General features: G+C 40.8%; 2 protein-coding genes across 2 annotated transcripts; one reads left to right on the top strand and one right to left on the bottom strand.

Annotated features, from left to right (window-relative positions):
* The first annotated feature begins 3,954 nt into the window (after window positions 1-3,954).
* Window positions 3,955-8,228, top strand: LOC110056227 (doublesex- and mab-3-related transcription factor A2-like). Its single transcript, XM_020762685.2, has 2 exons — window positions 3,955-4,452; window positions 6,374-8,228. Exons 1-2 carry the CDS (start codon window positions 4,083-4,085, stop codon window positions 7,171-7,173), a joined length of 1,170 nt encoding a protein of 389 aa, XP_020618344.1. The 5' UTR covers window positions 3,955-4,082; the 3' UTR covers window positions 7,174-8,228.
* A 642-nt stretch (window positions 8,229-8,870) lies between these two features.
* On the bottom strand, window positions 8,871-16,813 carry LOC110056226 (macrophage mannose receptor 1-like). Its single transcript, XM_020762684.2, has 7 exons — window positions 16,486-16,813; window positions 13,096-13,509; window positions 12,308-12,349; window positions 11,399-11,666; window positions 10,825-10,961; window positions 9,461-10,024; window positions 8,871-9,030 (listed from the first exon to the last, which is right to left on the bottom strand). The coding sequence occupies exons 1-7, from the start codon at window positions 16,574-16,576 to the stop codon at window positions 8,963-8,965; spliced, it is 1,584 nt and encodes a 527-aa protein (XP_020618343.2). The 5' UTR covers window positions 16,577-16,813; the 3' UTR covers window positions 8,871-8,962.
* Window positions 16,814-20,975: the final 4,162 nt, after the last annotated feature.

The raw sequence follows: 20,975 nt of genomic DNA, 5'->3' as shown, positions 1-20,975 counted from the left end.
CTAATCGCCGTCGCAAAGTACAGCAACGACGCAGCTTAACAAGGTCGAACCGAAAGCATACATTGGCGCCTCTGGCAGCCGCTATACGGTCCATGGAGCACAGCTTACAGCCAGCTGGAATCAGCTGTATGTTGGTTTTTGCTGAGGGGGGAAAACCGGAGAATCCGGAGAAAAACCCTCGAAGCAGAGAACCAACACAAACTCAACCCACTTATGGCGTTGGGTCCGGGAATCGAACCCGGGCCACATTGGTGGGAGGCGAGTGCTCTCACCACTGCGCCATCCCTGCTCCCCTAGTAGGAAAAACTTCTGTGTTTGATATTGTTTTCTTTGTATCTGAGTCTCTTTTGGGAATTATGAGACAAAAAGAACTTAAAACATTTACAGTTTTGACCCGAAAGCCTCGGATCCATGTTAAAATATTGACATATCGAAAGTGGCCCATGATTTGTGAAGCTCTCCAAAGTTTAGCTGCATCCTAAGCATTGTTTCTTTACAATAGGCTTTTGTATTCGAAAAATACGTATGAGTCATCTTTATTCAAAAGCCCATCGTTAATCTGGCACTGATTCGCAGTATTTTTTAAAATAGTATAAATTCGCAAATGCGAGTAACTCAAGGTATTTAAATCACGTGATAGTCTCATCTGAAAAAAAAGCCTACAGGCTCAGTCAGTGTATACCCTCGGTCACTGCCTCCCTAAAAATGGCTGGATAATTTTTTGGAGAGGCGCTTGCATAACCTTGGATAAATGCAATATATTGTATTTAATAGTGTTAACTAATGGTGTGTTTTTTAGCTTCGTACATTGATACCGACATATATTACCGTTTCCATGGCGTTCATTCGAGCATGATATTAAGTCAAGCATCCAAGCGAGAATGCAAACCTGACGAGTGATATTAATTTCCGCAATGGCAAAAAAGCACCGCAGAATCTGTCCACATTCACGAAAAGTTATTTTAGAACAGTTATTTTTGCGACGGAGTCAGTTGCATCAACTTGCATGCGGTATGTTCGCGGTTTTTTCTCCCCCACCCCCCCCCCCTTCCCCCACCCCCCTATTGTCATAACATGATGTTGACTGTGGTCGATTTACTGCATCGTAGAATTCGTATTGGCTATACAGGTTTTATGCCTTCTCAGCCTGCCCCATGAATAAATCACCTCACACTGGAGGCAAAAGATTATAGCTGCATTAATTGAAGATTAATCTTGATATACATAGTTTTGTTCTGGAAAGGTACTGCTCAAGGAAACGTGTGAAAAATTAACTAGCAATGCAAAAGGGAAGGAGGTGGGACTTCAAAACATTTCTTTGCACTCAAGAATATCAGGGCGAAAGGCGCACACCTGATTTGTTTGGTCACGTGACCTGTACATAACTCGAGAGGGGGTTTAATATAACTGTCATTAGATTCTCCCCAAGCACCAATACCACTCATTCAAAATCAGGAAGGAAAGAAATAAAATTCTGTTTCCGGGGCAAACATTTTATGTACTCATGCACAATAGTAATATTTGAAACTCGACTCAGTTCCCATTTTTGAAACGTTTTTATTCCATCCGGTATCACCCTTATCAGCGCGCCAAACATGCTTGCAAATATAATACGATCTTTGTATTACCAACTCACTGCTGTATCTATCTGTACACATATATATGACACTTTAAGTACAGAAAAAGTGTCATACGGCCTGTCTGGTCGGTTTTTATCATGTTTGTTTCTCAGATCGAGCTGCGGCAGTGGGTTCAAAAATATATTGACACGTAAAACCACACGGTCTCGAGAGACAGAATGCTATATTGCATCTTAATTTTAATTCACAACATGTGATATTCGACTGAACTGCACATGGAACGCACTGGTGTATTTTAATACTGTTAGCATTGCTTTGTAGTGTTAAAACTTAGAAAAAATGGTCTGTCGTAGAAATAAACTTGGAAAAGCCCTTTACCCAAAGCCGTTAATTCCTCCGTCGCGTTAATGGCTTATTTTCGTCCAATCGTTTCAAACTGCGCATTAATTGCGGAAATTGTACTCGTACAATCAACTTGTACTTAAATTTTAAGGAAAGAATCAAAATCCTGGAGGTTGGACATTTTCTAAAGAAAATTTCGCAGTGAACGCTTCATTATTTCATTTCACCATGCAGTCAAAAGATTTTTTCGGTAGAGATTAGGTAGAATAACGTAATTGCTAGAGTGACATGGCTTTAAAAGAACCCTCTGAAAGAGAATACCACAGAACAGTTGTAATATAATATTCGACAACGTTTTTTAAATGATTTGAAGACGTCCGCTTGTGCAATACCGACAGGTTTTCAAAGACCGGGTCTTAGAATTAATTCTTAATCATTTTTTACATTTGCTCATAGACATCTTTCATCCTTGTTGAAGATTAATTCCTTGTTGCTAGGATTAGTTTTTTCTTTTGGACGCTTTAAAACAAGAATAGTCAAATACATGCCATAAAAGAGAGTAAGAATAAGTTCATTTGTTTTCACTACATTTGAAAACAATTCGAGAGGTAATTTTCATATTTGAGTGTTTTTTTTTTGCGTGGAGAGCTTTAGACGTGAAGCCTTTTCGGAAGCAATAGTGTCAAAATTCGATTACAGTAATGAATGTCTCACCTAAGGAAACACTCTTTCTATGCTCGCCTTCTTCAATAGATATTGACGCATGGTTTTGCTCTATTAATGTCGCAACGAATTTTCAAAGTTTGAGGTTTAATTTCTTACATCGAGAGAGAGAGAGAGAGATAGCGTCCTGAATTGCATGTTATGAACTCCACTAGAAGGCGAACACAGAATTTCGTCGATTTTGCCTTAACGAAAAGTTCTTCTTTCGCAGCCATATTCAAATATTGCCCAAGGTAATTTTACCTACAGCTTAAATAAAAGGAAATTAAACAATAGTATAATTATTTGTTTAAGCGAAGTAAAGGATATTTCAAGGTTAACAATCTTTATCAATCGGGTATAAAATTTCTTGTGCGAACACCTGAACACACTACTTTAAGTATCGTGAAACGCGCGGGTGTAATTCCAAAGTGGAAATTTTGCCATTTTAAAGTTTGTTTCCAGCTAATTTTCCGCCAGACTCTCATGTATATTCAGTGGCTTTGTTCTTTATTTCAAACGCGACGTATTTGTCATCGACCAGGCTTTCGAAATAATAGACGAAAATTTAGCGACAGTTGGCAAGAAGCCCCGTTATTTAGCTGTCCATTTTTCACTTTATCTCCTCGTAAAGTTAAACGAAGAGTTTTCATGTGTCTTTGGGCGATTTCATTCTCGCTTGCTCGCGGCGTGGAACCATATTTAGCTTTCGTGTTCTTCTGACAGCACCTCCACTTTGCCCACAAAGAACCGAGCTTTGAATTCCATAGAGAACTGACAAATTCAAGGCGCCATTGTATCGGCAGACAATATAGTTACTCGGTATCCAGTTTCGGAGGCATTGTTTGATGTTCTGAATTATTCATTGTTTGGCAATTAGACGGGAAAACAATAAGCAAACTATGTGGTCTTATTATGCAGCCATTCTGGGTTAAGCAATAAAGCAAATGCAACAGTGTAGCCAACTAACATGCCCGGCGCGACTCGTAGATTAAGCGATTCCTATTCCGCTGCTAAAAGGATCGCGGTATAGTTAAGTTCCTTGGAAACTCGTTAGTTCGGGTTTAAGGGAGGGGTCCTCCACAATGCCTCTTTTGATCGAACATTTGAAACACTCAAATCACGTTTGATTGCTTGTATGAGAAACTGCGTTGCCATTAATTCAAAATAAATTCCTTTGAGAGTTAAAACTAATTTGGCTTATGAACGGGTGTAGTTGTTTACACGACTAAAGAAGAGCTGACAGGGCACACAGAGACGTATTTGGACGCTGGACCAATCGTGGCGCTTGTAAACAAAGGCTCTTGAATTTTCTGAATGTAAAAATATAATCTGAACAAAAGGGAGCCGTCATTCATTCTGGTCTTGTTAAGAGGTACTTCGACAATCAGGGTCGAGTGCACTGCGCGACAACAGCCCTTCAGCTTCAAGAGATTTTCAAGTGTGCGTTGAAGAGCCATGGCAGATACCTCGTTCGTGATTCAGCAGTCCTTCTCCGAGCGGAAGCACCCGCGAGTACCAAAGTGTGCTCGGTGTCGAAACCACGGTGTGGTCTCGTGGTTAAAGGGCCATAAGAGGTTTTGCAGATGGAGGGATTGCAACTGTGCTCAGTGCACGCTGATCGCCGAGAGACAGCGGGTCATGGCGGCGCAGGTCGCCCTGAGGCGTCAACAGACTCAGGAAGAGAGCATGCAGATACAGATGACGAAGAAAGCTCCGGCCTATATAGCCCCCCTTGTTAGCGCGGTGCGGCAGTTTAACGGTGTCGGAAGAAGTTGCTCAGACGAGACGCAGGCCTTGCTATCGTATCGGCGGGCAGTCGCACACGGTAAGTGAAGCGTAAACGCGGAGCGTTTGACGCCAATTTTTTTCGCCCTCAGACGCGAGACTTGTTTATGTGAATGTACACGCCGCGCTACGCATTAGGACTTCGCGATTTGCTTTGCAACTTTCCGCCTGTTTCCTGAAATCTTCAGCCGGCGGGTACAATTTATAACATGTAGCAAATTGATATATGTTTGTAGTTTCTTAACTTGTCAATTACACGCCTCCAAGACAAACATAAGAATGTTTCATCTCGGAGACTTTAGCGTGCTGTTTGCACAGGATTTATCGCGTTCTTTCATCAAATTGTGACAAGGTTATCTTTTAGTTGCGCACGGAGTGAAATGGACGTGAATGGAATCCCGTCAATTTCCGTGAACCTTGCCAACGTTTAAAATTGATGAATAAAATATGTAGACATGGTTAACATAAGAACTAATTACCCCTTGTTCTTCTCTTTTGTAAATCAGTGCATCTTCTTCGGTATTGTGTTTTCGACTAGTAGAACAAACCGAAGTACTGTTTGGAGCATTTTCTTTCCGTGCACCGAAGTTTCGTGGTAAAGTTTTTTTTTTTTTCGAAACTGTCCGTGAAACGCTTCCGACAGAAATTCCGTCGTGTCTTAAATCTTCCATTGTGTCCCAAACTGGAACAAAAAAGTTTTCTTTCAATGGTAAAAGCCCCTTACAAAAGGCCTACATTAATAAAATTTCTTGGCACTTACAGAAAACGTTTTCATGCGCAAAGAGTTTACGCCCGAATGTAATGGCTCAAATTATTTTCGTTTTCGTTAAACTCTTTCGCTCGGCTCTGTATTTTCCTTCTTTTTGGTTACGAAAATTGCTTGCTCATTTCAAAAGCGATTTCATTACACACATTAGTTAAATGTTCCTTTTAGCTCCAAGTGATAGAAATTGTATACTTTAAAAGCTTTTGCGAGATAATTTCGATCAGTTCAACAGTGTTGAGTTTGCCGTGAAATGTGTGATTCCAGAAGCTTTTCGCTCCGTGTCAAGAGAGTTTTCAACTGTGTTAAAATTTGAAACAAAGATAAGAGCTTAAGCAGAGTAAACACATCCACTCTCTTTCATGATCATTCCCCAATCTCCAAACAAAGAAAATGTATAAGTGCATTGGAGGAGGGTGGAAATTTCAGCGTTTTCCCAGCACAGTTTTACAGAATTCACTTAAATGCAGCGCCGAATTGGCGCTCGAGTGAACAACAAAAAAATATAAAGTTTTCAATAAGGGTTACATTTTCTAATTGCGAAGCTCTTATACGGGAACAAATAAACGATGCAGTCAAGGTTAAGAAGAATTTTTTTTCTTCTGTTAGCGAGATTCTGCGAAGAAATGTTTCGGTTACTAAGTTACCAAGACACTTCGAGCTTTTTGCGTTCTATTGAGTCCCACGCAATTTACATCCACTTGCGTAATTCGATTTCAGCCAAATGGAAATTGTTTTCTTCGTTGCTTTAAGTCACTAACAGGTCCCCGCCCTCACAAAAAGGCTAAAATTAATGCTGAAAAAAACCTGTCAGCAAGTAAGTCTATCAAAGAAGGCTGGTTCCAAAATTGCCAGCTCGTTTGATTGAAAAAGAAAGAAAATTGCTAACACTTCATAAAATTTTCTTTAATACCAGCTCTGGGAAGAAATGCACTCTATTGTGATGATAATATCGGTTCTGTTTTTTTTTTTTTCTTTTCTCTTCTTTTCTTTTTTTGAACTGATTGAAAATTGTCTGTTCTATTCTTTGCCTCCATTAACATGTTCTGAATAACGCAATATCCTCTGGGTTATTTTTATTTTACGACTGAGTTGAAATTTTAATTAATCAAGTTCTGAAACTAAACCCGCTAAAATCAACTCTACTTACTGCGCCTTACTCTCTCTATCGTTCTTATATTCTTTCATGTACATTCAGAAGCCGAAAAGGAAGCATTACAAGAACCACCGAGGCCAATTCAGCCCAAATGCAACGACTCGTACGAGGTCAAAATAAAAGAAGAACCAGTCAGCCCGGTCAGCTTTGAGGAGGAGCGATTTTCAGATGCTGAAGACAACCGGAAGAGATCCGCCAGCGACGAAGATAAGGGGCCTGAATACGTGCACTCAAAAGTGCCACGCCTCTCCCCCCACAGGAAAGAGACGGAGACGTTCAAATCCTCTTTAGAACTACTTCAGCGCATCTTTCCTCACCAGAGTAAAGCTATTCTAGAGCTGATTCTTGGCGCTTGTGAAGAAGACGTAGTCAAAGCTATTGAATCGCTTCTCCCCGAGAACAACCCGCGACCCTATCCTTTGCCAATTCCCCTTAGAGGGTATGGTTCGGGCCCGCTTCTATCCTGCGATGGAAGCACAAAGTCAGCGTTCTCTCCCATTGCAAAGTCTCCACCGTATGTTTATCCGGGACCTCTACCCGCGCAAGCGCAATCGCTGAAGAGTCCTTGTGACAAAAGCCCAGGTACGCCTAGCGCGTTTCAACCCATCCATTCATGCAGCCCGCCAGAACTAAGCCCCTCGATGGCAGATAGATTCCAGTTTCCAGTAGTGGCTGGGTATTTCTTCAACAGGCCTGGTTCATCAGCTCTTCTGTCGCTCAATTCCGCGCAGCAGCAGAGAAATGGACCACCGCAGCCTGGATCCAGGTTCTGTGGGTATTGTGGGCTCTCAAGCAAAGTCGGAGACAAGTTTTGTAGTCATTGTGGCAAGTCACTGGAGTAAACTTACAAACAGTTAGAAATTTAAATTATTAGAGTTACCAGGAAAGAATTTACATTGTGGTTTTGAGCGATACGAATTAAATGATACTGGCCTCTAGAGGAGTGCCTATTTTTCTTTAGTTGCGGAAGAATGACTTAGAAACACGGGCATTGATCAAAAATTAATGAATTGAAGAGATTTTAACATCAAAGTCGTTTTGTGTATTTATAGAGCAGACAAAAAAGTTGAACTTGTTTTTTTGAATATGTCTCTTGACCAAACAGAGACCTCACGGGGAACAACGCGTACTTCCTACACAGGGAATAATCTATTTACCTAAGCTATTAAAGCTCGAGTTTGAACTGTCTCAAGATAATTTATTGAGCTCAGTTTGTATCGACCAATTTCTGGGCTTAAGAGTTAAGGACTCATTGTAAACTTTGTAAGAGATTATTTGAAAGAAATTGAACTGTCTTATTGGATATCGTCACCTTTGCTTATAAGTCAACCTCTTAATCCCAAGATCTGGAGGGCGTTAATTGCCAATTGATGGCAATTGTTTAGAAAAGCAGACTCAGACTGCCTTTGTGTGGTCTTCACAGAATAAGAAGGCATGAAAAAAAGTTATGACGATTAACAATGTATTGTAAATATCTGGGATATCAAGATACTCTATGTTGCATTTTGATGGAAGAATGAGTTCGTTGCATTGTAATAAAATGTAGATTTTTAAAATCCTTCTGTAGGAGAAAAGATGGCGGCAGTAATTTTGCCACAATACCGTGCGAACCTTGCACAGCCCATAAAGTACAAGGAAAGGGCATATTTTAACGCTGACATTTGTCCCTGTGCTTACGACATTGTGTATGCTGAGTTTAAGGATGTAAGAATTTTTGTGAACTATTTATGAGCGTTGTTAAAGTTTTCGTGCGCTAAGAATTATGGGTGAATGTACCAGTCACCATCTTTTTTTCTTACGAAGGATTCGAACACTCTTATGGTTATGTTCAAGTTTCATCTCTTTCTGTTTGTGTTGTCTTCAATAAATTTGTGTGAAGGTTGTATTTATCCACTAATGTAATGCCAATCTCGTGATGTGTAACCAAGTTTTCGAAAACTTCTGACCTAGAATTCCTTTCCATTTGATTTTCCTTCCGGAATTTCTCGGAAGTTTTGGTTAAATGGTTAGCATTTCGGAAATATAACAATTCTCGGATTTTCCTGAAACTTTCCACAGAAATTTCCTTACCATTCACCTTCGTTTCGAAAGTTTCGGAATTTCTGGTTGAACTGTAGTAAGCGTTCTACTATATATTACAACCATGCCCAGTGATCTCTCTTTCGTGACTTTGATTTATGCTCGCGTTATACTTGTTTCTGGCATGGAGGAGGGTTCATTTGCAAAAAGGCGTTATGTCAACATGAGGGCATTAGGAGTATTTCTACTCCTCCCTGGGTGGGATGCTAGTCCACCGCAGGGTTACCCCTACCCCTCCCCCCGGCATTAAATTCACTGGAGCGTCCATTTATACCCCTGGATGGCGTGAGGCACTGTGAGAGAAAAGTGTCTTTCCTGAGAACACAATACAATGGCCCCGCCCAGGGTGTGAATCTGGACCAATCGATCAAGAGTCCAAGCGCGCCAACCATTAGTCACTTAGCCTCTACAAAAACTCCTTATATCATATTAATAATTGTGACAAACAGCAAAAGAATAATTCACATATCATGTTAGTTTTATAAAAAGGATTTTCTAGTATATTTTTACAACAGATTTTTAGAATTATTACTAATAAAGAATTCTCCATTGTCAATAATCCCTGTTTCTCTGGTCCTCATATTCGTCAAGTTCGTCCCTGTTTTGATTCTCGACCATTTCTGAAAAGAAAAAATGATATCGATTGGGAACACTACTCGAGTTTGGAAACGTGGCCTGTATGATTGGTTGATCCATCTAAGAAGCATTAAACCTCTTTTCTACCCTTTCTACCTTCCCTCCCTTGGGGAAAACTAGTTTAAAATGAAAATTTCCTATAATGGAAACTTCAGCGAGAAATGTTCGATTGTCTGCTTATATTCTTTGTCCAGTTGTTTTCAGTTCTTTTTGGTCCTAAATTTCACGTGCAACATAACTTACACTATAACAAAACTTTGCCCCATTGTCGAGAAATGAGAAATGAAGTTAGCTGTAGGACATCGCTACTTACGGGGAGGAGGACGTTAAAAAAAGGCATCACTTTTGGAGGGTTGCTAATCGGAGTTTTACGGTGTGGTGTAACGCAATGTGTAACGCAATACTTTCACTCACCGTCGCAGACTTTATCCCTGATTCTTGACACCCGCTTCTTTAGCGCACTGAAAGACTTCACAGTAATCACATCTTCAGCGGTTGACGCCATTAACATCAACTCCTCGATGTCAACCTCTTCGCCGATTCCCACCGACAAAACGGTCACGTGGTTTTCTTTCAACGCCATGGACGCTCGCGCCACACCGAGGGCGTTGTCTGATCTTCCAAAGGTCACTACAACTAGAATTTTGGGAACATCGGGCCTCGAGCCTCCCTTGACTGAGAAGAGGTCGGTAAGGGCTAGCTGCAAGGCTCGCTCGGTCTTCGTTTCCCCTTCTGCGTATGGGATGTTATCGATTGTCTCTTTCAAAAGGAGGACATTGTTGTCAGCGCTGAACTGAAAGTCGAAAATCACGTTGGCTCGCGTGGAATAGCGAATGACACCAACAAGCGTGTCGTTATTCGAGATTTCAAAGTCCCTGATCACAGTCCACACAAAGTTTTTGGCTTCCTGGAAGTTGCTTTCTCCGCGCGATCCAGACGAATCTACTATGAATGCTAAGTCTGTTTTCCCTTGACACACTGGAACAGAATAATAAACAATGAAAAGCGGAAACGATCTGGTTGGAAAGAAACTGTTATTATTACAATAAAAAAACACCAATGAAATACCAGGTGAGCTTTCGCGCGAAAACTTGACATCTTCAAACGTGAAAATAACATGTTATCTTCCCGGGTGAAAAGGTCACTATGCTATGGTTACATAATAAACTGCGCCTTTCACAGCGAAAGTGAAATGTTTTGGTGTTTTATTGGTGTTTATGTAATGAAGAGAACATTACATGAGCGCTTGGAGATACCAAATTTATCTTCTCGCGTTGAAAAATATTTCACCCGCTCACTGTGCTCACTCGTGAAACATTTTTTTAACACTCGAAGAGAAATTTCGTGTCTCAGCGCGGCCATATAATATCTTCTATTTATCACGTTGAAGTTAATAATTTTGAAACGCGAATTTACTTCTCTATATATTTCTCAACAGACCCTCGACCAGGAAGAGGGGGCACCTTAAAAGCCGTTTGAACAAAAAACTAAGATGATAACAAAAACTAGCTTAGTGCTTTTCATGACTATCAGAATATCCGGGTACGTACAGCATTGATCTAATATGAATTGGGCTGTTGATCACCACAAATGTTATCAGCTTCTTTTTTTCTCCTCCTAATCAAATAAACAGGTCAGCAGAATAATGGAATTATCACATGTACAGTAAACGCTTTTAATTAACAAATTCTGACTTCCAGTCACTACTCTATGGAAACCAGCGGCAAGAATTTTTATCTGCCAAGTTGATTATTTAGAACCTGACATTTCGTACTTACGTCTTGTTTTACAAGCGAAAGGTGTCTCCATCACACAGCTTTCGTCACTCCATTTCCCCCAGTCAGGATCAGCGTGAATGGCTACACAATCCTCCTTGTGATTCTTAGCGAAAAATGAAGGTTCGCCGGATGCCCACCTTTACGGAATGAAGAAACAATTAGCTAAGAAACGTCCCCTACCAATGCCCCTGACATTTGGTTTCTCAGCTTCTTTCCTTCCCCCCTTCCAGTTCCATCCTTCCGTCCTGCCCTCCTTCTTTCTTTTGTTCGTTCAATCGCTCGTTCGTTCAATTGCTCGTTCGTTCGTCCGTTCAAGGTTCATTCAATCGTTCGTTCGTTCGTTGTTCAATCGCTTGTTTGCTCGTTCGATCGTCCGATCAATTGTTCGTTATAGCGCTCGTTTGTTCGTTGTTCAATCGTTCGTTCGCTTGTTCGTTCGTTCGTTCGTTCGTTCGTTCGTTCGTTGTTCAATCGTTCGTTTGCTCGCTCGATCGCCCGATCAAGCGTTAGTTCGCTCGTTCTCCCTCTGCCATTTTCAAGTACAACAACATTTGCAAGTACTTCAGTGTCTGACCTTGTGTAGGTCACCGCGCTGTTCTTCTCTGTCCATTCGTAGACTCCCTGATGGCCAATGTCCGACGCTCCGATCCAAAACTTCGAGAAGCCGAGTACCCGACGAATTTGTCGGATTCTGCTGGTCACCCACCGGTTCTCTTTTAGTGTTCGGATACTAAGCAGATGCCCTCTTTCCATTTCCTTGCAGTATCGCTCGGCCTCAGTCCAGCTTAAGGCGCTCCACGGTAAAGGAATAAACTTGTAAATGTAATTTCCCCAATGCCAGCCTGAAATTTAGAAACAAAAACGTGAGAAAGAATCGCTTGATAGTCAAACTATCTTTACAAACTACGAGCAATTTACATGCAGCCTTGAAGTTTGCGAATTCGACCCCCGGGATTCGACCCTTTTTAAATCATTATTAAGCCTGGCGAGAAGGATCGAAGGCTCTGGGAAATGAACAGATGAAAGTAATTGGACAAGAGTACGATATTGTGCCTTACGGGATGATAAATCTTTCAGTCCTGGGGGTTCACCCATATGAAAAGGTCGCAGATGCTCGTCAGAAAATTTGAATTAAAAGATACCATTTAAAACAGAATAGCCTCGATTACCAGTAGTTGTTGGGGAAAGGAGCCTGGACTCGAGAAAGCGGTGGAAATCGAGCTTAAAAACGGAAATGAGAGTGTTTTTCAGTTATTATATTTATTGTAGTATTTTCTATGGCATGGTATAAATCCTCATATCTCACCCTTACGTACGTTATCGTAATCGAGCTGATTTAAAGATTACCTTCACCTCAATCCTTGCGCCAGAGAGGCACACAAGGTCTCAGATTTAAAGATGAAAGGAGCAAATTCCCCAAATTATTACGTGAAGCAGTGCTTCAAAATATTAAGCCAACTTACGAACATCGGACAAGACTTACTGTATCCGAACCTCTTTTTCTCTGTAAGCCTTCGAGGGAGCTCTGCAAAGACACAACTACATAGATTTTAAAACAATTACTAGATGAGCTTTTTCGCGACACATCACTCGCATAAAATTTTGGACGTTGAAATTTCCGACGTTTAATTTTCGGACACTTTATGTCATTTTCAACAAATTTCCAACAGTTTGCTGATAAATAGCTAACGTAAATTAACGTCCACAAAGCACGAATTAGACGGGAAAAACATCAAAACATAATAGTTTTACTACATCCTCAATGTTATACGAAAACACCTACGCGAAAATAACGCAGATTCTATGAAGCCGTTACGTGCGTCAAGTAGTGTCTCAACTAGAGTTGGCTCCACAAAACCCGGCATAAAGGAAACTAAGAGCTTTGGAGCTACTTCAAAGTTTTATACTGCACTGTAAATATTTAAGACGCTTAAAATTTCGGACGGTTGTATTTTCGGACACTTTTATGTCCCAAATTAAAATCGTCCGAAGGTTTTTGCACGTGATGTATCAAAATTAATAGTAATTAATAGCTAGGCAGTGGCGGATTTCGGGGTGGGGCCTGAAGGCAAACTGATACAAAAAGACCCGAGGGCAAGACATATTTGGACCTGAAGGGGGGCCCAACCCCGAAGGGTTGGAGACATTTAACGTTCCCGGCTTTATAAAGAGCTATATAGGTCTGGATCCGCCACTGATAAGTGATTGCAGACGAAGGGGAACGATTCCATCTTTCCCTGTGGTTTACAGAGTAAAAGGTATTCAACCTACCCTCTGACTTACAGATATAGCCATGGACCTCAAAGCAATCCTCCACGTACCATTTCGAGCGATCACCTTCAAATTCCAGACAGACACAAAACTCGTAAGGAGCTTGCTGTAGGGGCCTTCTCGGTTGACCGGGTGCCCAGGGAACAACATTATACCGGAGAGGTTGTGCATCGACAAAATCCCACGCATCATTGATTCTACGGTCGCTCCCTCCAATCCACAGTTTGACCTTCGAACTTGGATCTCGCACGATGCTTTTAATTATACCGTCTGCCCATTCGATTTCGTTGAGAGTAACAAGGCTCGTCAAATGACCATTTTCTCGTGTTTTACAAAGTGTCTCAGCTTCGTACCACGTGCGTGTGTCATCCTCAGGTAAAACAAACTTGTACACATTGTTGTTGTGTTCAAAAACTGTTGTCAAACAAATAAAAAATAAAATTAAGTGTACCGTTATCCTAAAATCATAATCATCCACTTTATTCGTCTAGCTCTCTTTCACAGTTCCTCTCGTTCTCACCACTCCCATTAACCTAACGTTAAATTTTTTGACGGAGATTGGGTAGGGGGGGGGGGGGGTGAGGAATGTCTACTCATAGTTACGCAAACCTTCCTCGCGTGACAAGCCCTGTTGTCATACAGATTAAATTGAATGAATCAAGTTCAACATGGACTCCAGAGTATAGTCATTGCGGTCATACACAACGTTGCAGCTTGACCAAAAAAGTTGAGGATCTTAGCCTGGCAGGATCGATAATGATACACCCATCTTTCGCCCATCGGTGATAAGTAAGATATCCCAGCTTCTCAGTGAGGTCCTTAGTACACCTCACTTTTTTCCCACATATCAGCATCTGGCAAATTATCTTTTTGCACGTGATACGTTCAAATCCTTCGCGGAAGAAAAATTCAACACCTGGATCTGTCACTAACAGACGAAAAGAGATTGTTCCATACTCCCTGACAGAAGCGAGCCGCAGACACACTGAAATTTCTGTGTTGAAAGTAATTCTTAACGTTGAAACTACCTGCTTAGGGAGCGGCGAGGGAGTAACAGACACTGAACATTTAATCTGTGAGAAGGGAGAGGGAAGAGAGTTGCGTGACGATCCCAAACAAAGGGACTAGAGTGCGAGCAAGCTCTTCGCGGGGAAAGAAAGAAGAAGACAAAGAAAAAGAAGAAAAAGAAGAACAAGAAGAACAAGAAGAACAAGAAGAACAAGAAGAACAAGAAGAACAAGAAGAACAAGAAGAACAAGAAGAACAAGAACAAGAACAAGAACAAGAACAAGAACAAGAACAAGAACAAGAACAAGAACAAGAACAAGAACAAGAAAAAGCAGAAGAAGAAGAAGAAGAAGAAGAAGGAGAAGAACAAGAACAAGAAGAACAAGAAGAACAAGAAGAACAAGAACAAGAACAAGAACAAGAACAAGAACAAGAAAAAGCAGAAGAAGAAGAAGAAGAAGAAGAAGGAGAAGAAGAAGGAGAAGAAGAAGAAGAAGAAGGAGAAGGAGAAGAAGAAGAAGGAGGAGGAGGAGGAGGAGGAGAAGAAGAAAAAGAAGGAGAAGGGCCTTTAATTAAAATATTTCGAACAGAACCACCTTATGGCTCTATCACTTGATTTATTAAGCACTACATGAAAATGACAAGAAAATTACCTTTTTTGGCGTTTTATATTCGTAATACGGGCCAGTTATGAAAGCATGTGAAAGGAATACCTTTTTTCAATATAATGTATACAAAAGCGGTACGTTTTCTGTCTAAAGGGGTCGGACCTCGAGGGGGGGGGGAACCTCCTCGTATAAAACTTTGCAGAGGCCCCCCGGGTTCAAAGGCTAGCGTGCAGGCCATCTAACAAGGCCGTTGTTTCACGCACAAAGGAACGGAAGACGGATGCACGCACATACAATGATTATAACAAATTTCACTTTGTCTTATCAAATATATTATCCATGGACATTATTTGCGCAAGTTTTTTTAACAAACTAGCCTTTAGAAATGAAAGGTTAAAACGAAAAAACAATAAGAACGAGTTGATCTTTCTGGAAAGGTCCCGGATGTTTAGCTGGTTTTCATTTAAAATAAGCGATTGATGAGTTCATTGATTGAGTAATAAGAGCTCGTGACAAATAGTTTAAACGGAACGCTCCTGCTGTCGAAAATTATTTCATTACGTCAACAACTTTGTACAGTATGTCTCATTAAGATTGCTTTGTACCCAATATTTAGTCGCCGAGATTCGGAAATTCAAACGGTGTTCTCTATAAAATGTATTGAATTTTTGATGCCGGAACCTCAAAAACCCAAACTATGTTTTTTTTAGTAGTCCGTTCTTAAGAGGGTCTGCGTATTATCAGGGTCTTCTTTGCCACCCTTATCAACACCGGACGTGATATCAGATATGACATGGTAACGCTGAAAGGCAACAAACAACTGCCAAAATAGTTTGAGTAATCTTTCTTAGCGTGCGACCCAAATACACGAAAGCAAAAAGAACGATCTGGCGGCGAGACGCGCAGGCCCATACGCTTCTCATTTCTTTTCCTAATTTTCATATTTTTAGTTTTTCCAATCGCGTGGAGGATTTTAAGAACAAAATCCGTCTGCTCCAAGTCTCCAGTCAAAACAAATTAAAATAATCTTTAGCTACGTTTGACCAACTTTTTGTAATTGTAGAGTAAAGTCGGGACAGCGATGAATGTTTTCGAATTGCATGGGTTCTGGATAGAAAGGCCGGAATAATATGCGTTTTGATTGATCAAAGTGTCTGACCAGGACTAAAGAAAGTTCTGCTCAATAGAAGCTACATGAACTTAGACTAACGAGCGAAGGCCCTTATCAACGCAGATTTCATCACACAGTAAACTGAATTAAGTTCTTAAAACATGCGACTTTACGTGACAACTATACAAGTCTTCTGTTCTCTAGATACAACCGCACTCGTAGCAGACGCTGGGATCCGGTGGATAATATACACAGAACAGAAATAACTGGCTGTTAACCACTGCATTAAACCGTGTAAGCAAAAACATTTGCGCACTTACGACCTTTGACGGTATCTCGTTACCCATTTACGTTGATCTAAGCTAAACACTGCAATTTGTCGACAATTTACTTTGTGCTCAGTAAGTGATATGCTCTAAAAAACGAACAGAAAAGTTTGGGTCGAGATTAGAAACATTTGCTACACAGAATGTATTGATGGATCGCTGGTTATCCTAGATCAGACAAAACCAGCCATGCATAGAATTCATGATTGAGTCGATGGCAGAAAAAATATAGCACATCTTTATCTTGATGAATCGACAAAAACTTGAAGGGTGAAAACTAACAAATCGAGTTGTCCGTAGTCGAAGAAACAATCAAAGCATACAAGCGCAAACATACCGTATCCTGGAGTGCTTTGTGTTAAAACGGGACAGAGGCTAACCAAACCCAGAAAAACTGCCATTGCCTTGAAAGACTGTGAACAGGACATCACTGGTCGAATTTTTCAACTCTTGCCAGACTGAGGATATATACAGAATAAATCTAAGTACCTGCAATGGAACGCTATAATAAACGGAGCACGCCAGCCAGAAACGTGACACGGTCAATCGGCACCCCACGGTTAAACTTAATCCGATACGCTGTTGGGAGCAGACAGGGGGACGAGGAAAGGGGGATCTCCCTTCCCTACTAAATATGCGAGAAGGTACGGTAGGTATTTCGTGTTGGTCCATTTCCAAATCTCAAATTATTGGCGTCGAATTCTTCATAACGGAAAACAGTAGCCTGTGACATCACCAACTTCCTCTTCATTCTGCCCGCCCAGTCTCTCTCGCTTCAGAAGGACGAGAAAAGAAGAGACTCGGGGAAAGACATTGTGACGTAAAGTCTAATCTGAATTCGCGTTATTAATCATACCTCGGGATTCCTTCGATTTCGCGGTGTTTTGAAAAATCCCAACACTAAATTAGGACCTGCAAAAGTAACTAACAACATATTTGGTGTATCAAACACTGAAGAGATAATGAAGCCATCTGGCCAAGTTCAGCTGTGAGTTAGGTTGTCATACGTCACAGCATTGTGCAATAGATGAGTGAATTGATGAATTAAATGAGGAAGTTGTTGATCGATCATTGCTTAACTAGGTTTGACTCACAATACATTGGCAAGGCTCCCATAAATTTGACATATCTATGTATTAGTGTCACCCAACTGGTGGACTAATGCAAATCCTGCATTTTAATTGGCTACGCTTGTAGAGGACTATTAGTAATAGTCCTCGAGTAGCGAAATTGGCGCAATCGAGCGTGACGCTTTCTTTCGTTTTATTCCCAAACAAATATTTCTTCAACTTGCAGTTGCTAACTTTATTATTGCCTTTTCTGTCCGACTAGTTGGGTGATACTAAAACAATTAGACCCTTTGCCCTCAAGGGCCACGGGTCAATAGCCCATTCGGCTTCGCCTCATGGGCTATTGACCCGTAGCCCGCAAGGGCTACGGGTCTAATTTTTAATTAGTAAAATTCTATCCTAAGGTAACAATGAAGAAAGGCTGAGAACTACGTAGAAAACTTAACGGAAACAACGACATGATAGAGTCCAAACTGAAAGCCAAGAATTGCAACCGAGGACAGTTGTTTCGACCTGGTTGGGTCTCGTCAGCATGGTGTAGCAGCAAAAAGCAGAACGACCGGCTTGTGGACCCATCGTCTACTACTAGAAATGCACATGGCAAATGACCTCAAATGAAACTCAATGTTTGATAGATAATGTTAGGAAATTTCATGGCTTTTGCATGTATCAATCTCTTTGTTTCCTCTCGTTTCCATCACTATACGCCATCGGAAAGCGCGGCTTCGTCTTTTTGTGTTTTATTTCCTGTTTTCATCTCTTACCAAAAACACCCGGCCTTTAGTCAGTATGCATATGAAAGCGTACGGTCCGTAAGATCATTTTTTTTACTTAAATGTCAGCCAAATTAAGACATAATTCAAGAGCTATTCCTAAGATAAAGCAGAGCTCACAGTATCTAAAGATCGTGCCAAGTTTAGTCTAGATTAACTAACAGCTTAGCAAAATACCAGCATCTCAAATCACAATTTCCCTAATTACGTGAAATTTTCCCCACGTCACACTTTCCCGTATTTCTTGTCTCTTTAAGAGTGAATCATCCCACGGCAGTCAATGACTTCTGGTCCACTTTAACCCCATGCTGTTTATTTTGCTTGTAATAGGACTGACTGAACTTTATTCTATACACAGTTTTTGGAATATCTTTTAATTCTCTGAAAGCCGAAACTGAGCCTTTAAAGTTATAATTACAAAGCTCAATAGTTCAAATCACTCTACAAGACAATTGCTCTCGCGTACACCATCTATCTAAGACTTCAGGTTCAGTGAACAGTATTAAAAAGTCTTAAAGCTTTAATCAAGGGAATCAATTAAGATCTTAAAGAACATTTTCGATGCCATCGAAATTACTGATATTGCATGGTGAAGCGAAATCTTACTGCTTTACTGTAAGTTGTTGCTACGCCGCAAAATGTCATAATCGCCGCAAAATGTAATAACAATCGCCGCAAAATGTAATACTAACGCAAAATGTAATAACATCAACGCAAAATGTAATAAAGTTGTCAACGCGAAATGTAATAACTTTCCAACGCAAAATGTCATAACTTTTTTAACGCAAAATGTAATAACGCAAAATGTAATAACTCCTAGATTGCAAGTATGTTCAAAACAAAAGATATGACAGGCCTACACAGACTCCCCTCGTGAATTGCGATAGCGATGCATTTTAGCCTTCAATTAAATTTTCGTTCTAACGAGCGTGTCTTTTAGAGATTTGTCTCTCTTATATGATATAATCGGAGGTTTAGTATAGATGCTTTTCCGTAAGCATTATTTTGTTTATCCTCCGCTATGTGTTCTTCGGTGTCCGTTGGAGGACAGTAAGAGGGTGTTTTTGGGGCTGTGTAATCGACATCCTCGTCACCAGATGTACTTAGCAGTAATTCGTTGTCTGACATCATAGTTGCGTCAGCAGGACCGCTCGGTTTCGATTCTTCACGAATCTCTTCAGCTGCTGTTTGGAGCGTGACAACTTTAAATTCAATGTTACTCAGGGAAAGGTAGAGAAGTTTCTCAATTCCGTTCCCGCTCGAATAGTTGTTTGGTGATCTTTTTATATCAGGATAGTCTGTGGTTAGGATCAAAGTTGTAGCTTACCTATTGGTCCTCCCTGAAGCGAGAGGGCCAATGAGGTGTGAGGGGTTTTCGATCTGGTAGAGGGAGAGGCTAGAGTGTGTTTCTTTGTTAAGGCTATTTTTAAGCTTGGGCTTCCCAAATGGAAGTGAGATCGCTCAAGAGTACTATAATATACTTTTCCGCTGTGTTGCGTATTATACTCAGTCGAGGACGACCCCTCGGGTGTTTTTAAGCGCTGTAATTTGCGTATTATACTCTTGTTTTGTACATTTTTGGGTTTTAATTTTTCTTATGCACTTTTCTTTTTTATCTACCCCTTGTATCACCGCTAAATGTAATAAACAATGCTAAATGTAACACCAACCGTAAATGTAATAAAAGTTAACTCTAAATGTAATACTAACCACAAATGTAATAAAAATCAACCCTAAATGTAATAACTTACTCCACCGTAAATGTAATATAATTTAACGCTAAAAGTAATAAGCTGACCAACCGTAAATGTAACACAAGTTATTCTCAAATGTAATAACATAGTGTTAAAAGCTCCATTACGGTTACCGGGCATCACTTGAAGTCTCGGTGATTTTTTTGTGAACATTGGCGAGGTTCTGCACAGTTCCGGTCAAAGCTTAACTGGGATCTTCTGACGATTTCCCAAGAAAATAGCCCTTCTGATGGTCGAGCACTTGCAAACATCATTTCGGAAATTCTTTTCAGCGGATCGCGCAATTACATAGCCCACTTTCGAAAATAGTGGAAGCCTGGGCGAGAGAAGGCGCGCGCTCAGTTGTGGGATCGTTTGAGGGCGCCCGAGGTTGAAAACAAAATGCGCGAGCGCCCCAACATAACGATCCCATGATTGATCCCTTACCCATACTCGCCCCAGGTTTACACTCTTTTTGAAAGTGGGCTATTATTAGAAGTCCTTCTGGATGTGTTCATTTGACATGACATATTACCCAGCAGCCCGGGGGGGGGGGTACTTTGGGAATTTCTGGGTGGGGGTGTGCCGCTGGGACCGTAGAACCCTTAGCCTACACCAGAGCTGATTGAGCTGAATTTTACTACCCTATACTAGGGTAAACTCCCCAAATCCCCCCATCTATTGACACTGTTGAGGCTGATTTGCGTAAATTTAAACTAGCCGATTTGATTTTTTTATATTTTTGAGTGGCAATTCCGGGTTTCCTTAGTCTAGATAAAATCTTCAACCAACGAGTCAGTTTTGTGAAAAATTTTCCCCCATTCTAGACCCAAACGCTCTGATTTATATACCCTATCCTAGAGTAAACTGCTTGAAAACCATACCCTTCACAGCAGCACATACCTATATAGCCCATATATGGCAGTGCCCCCCCCCCCCGGGCCCAGCAGTACATGGCCTAAAAGAAATTTTAATGAATAACTTGGTTGTAATACAAAACCAGCCGTTGCTGAAAAGCATCTATACTAAACCTCCGATTATGTCATACAAGAGAGGCAAATCTCTAAAAGATACGCTCGTTAGAGCGAAAATTTAATTGAAGGCTAAAGTGCATCGCTATCGCAATTCACGAGGGGAGTCCCTGTAGGCCTGTCATATCTTTTGTTTTTAACACAGGGTGTAACAGTTTAGAATCGTATTTTTAAAAGCAATCTCTCCTTGAATAATTTCAAATGGCTGCTTACAAAACTG

The sequence above is a fragment of the Orbicella faveolata genome, unplaced genomic scaffold, assembly GCF_042242905.1.
Source record: "Orbicella faveolata isolate gen_17 unplaced genomic scaffold, um_ofav_v1 contig_24, whole genome shotgun sequence".
NCBI classification, from domain to species: Eukaryota; Metazoa; Cnidaria; class Anthozoa; order Scleractinia; family Merulinidae; genus Orbicella; species Orbicella faveolata.
The sequence above is the reverse complement of the archived record's forward strand: the minus strand, read 5'-3'. Positions and strand labels throughout refer to the sequence as shown.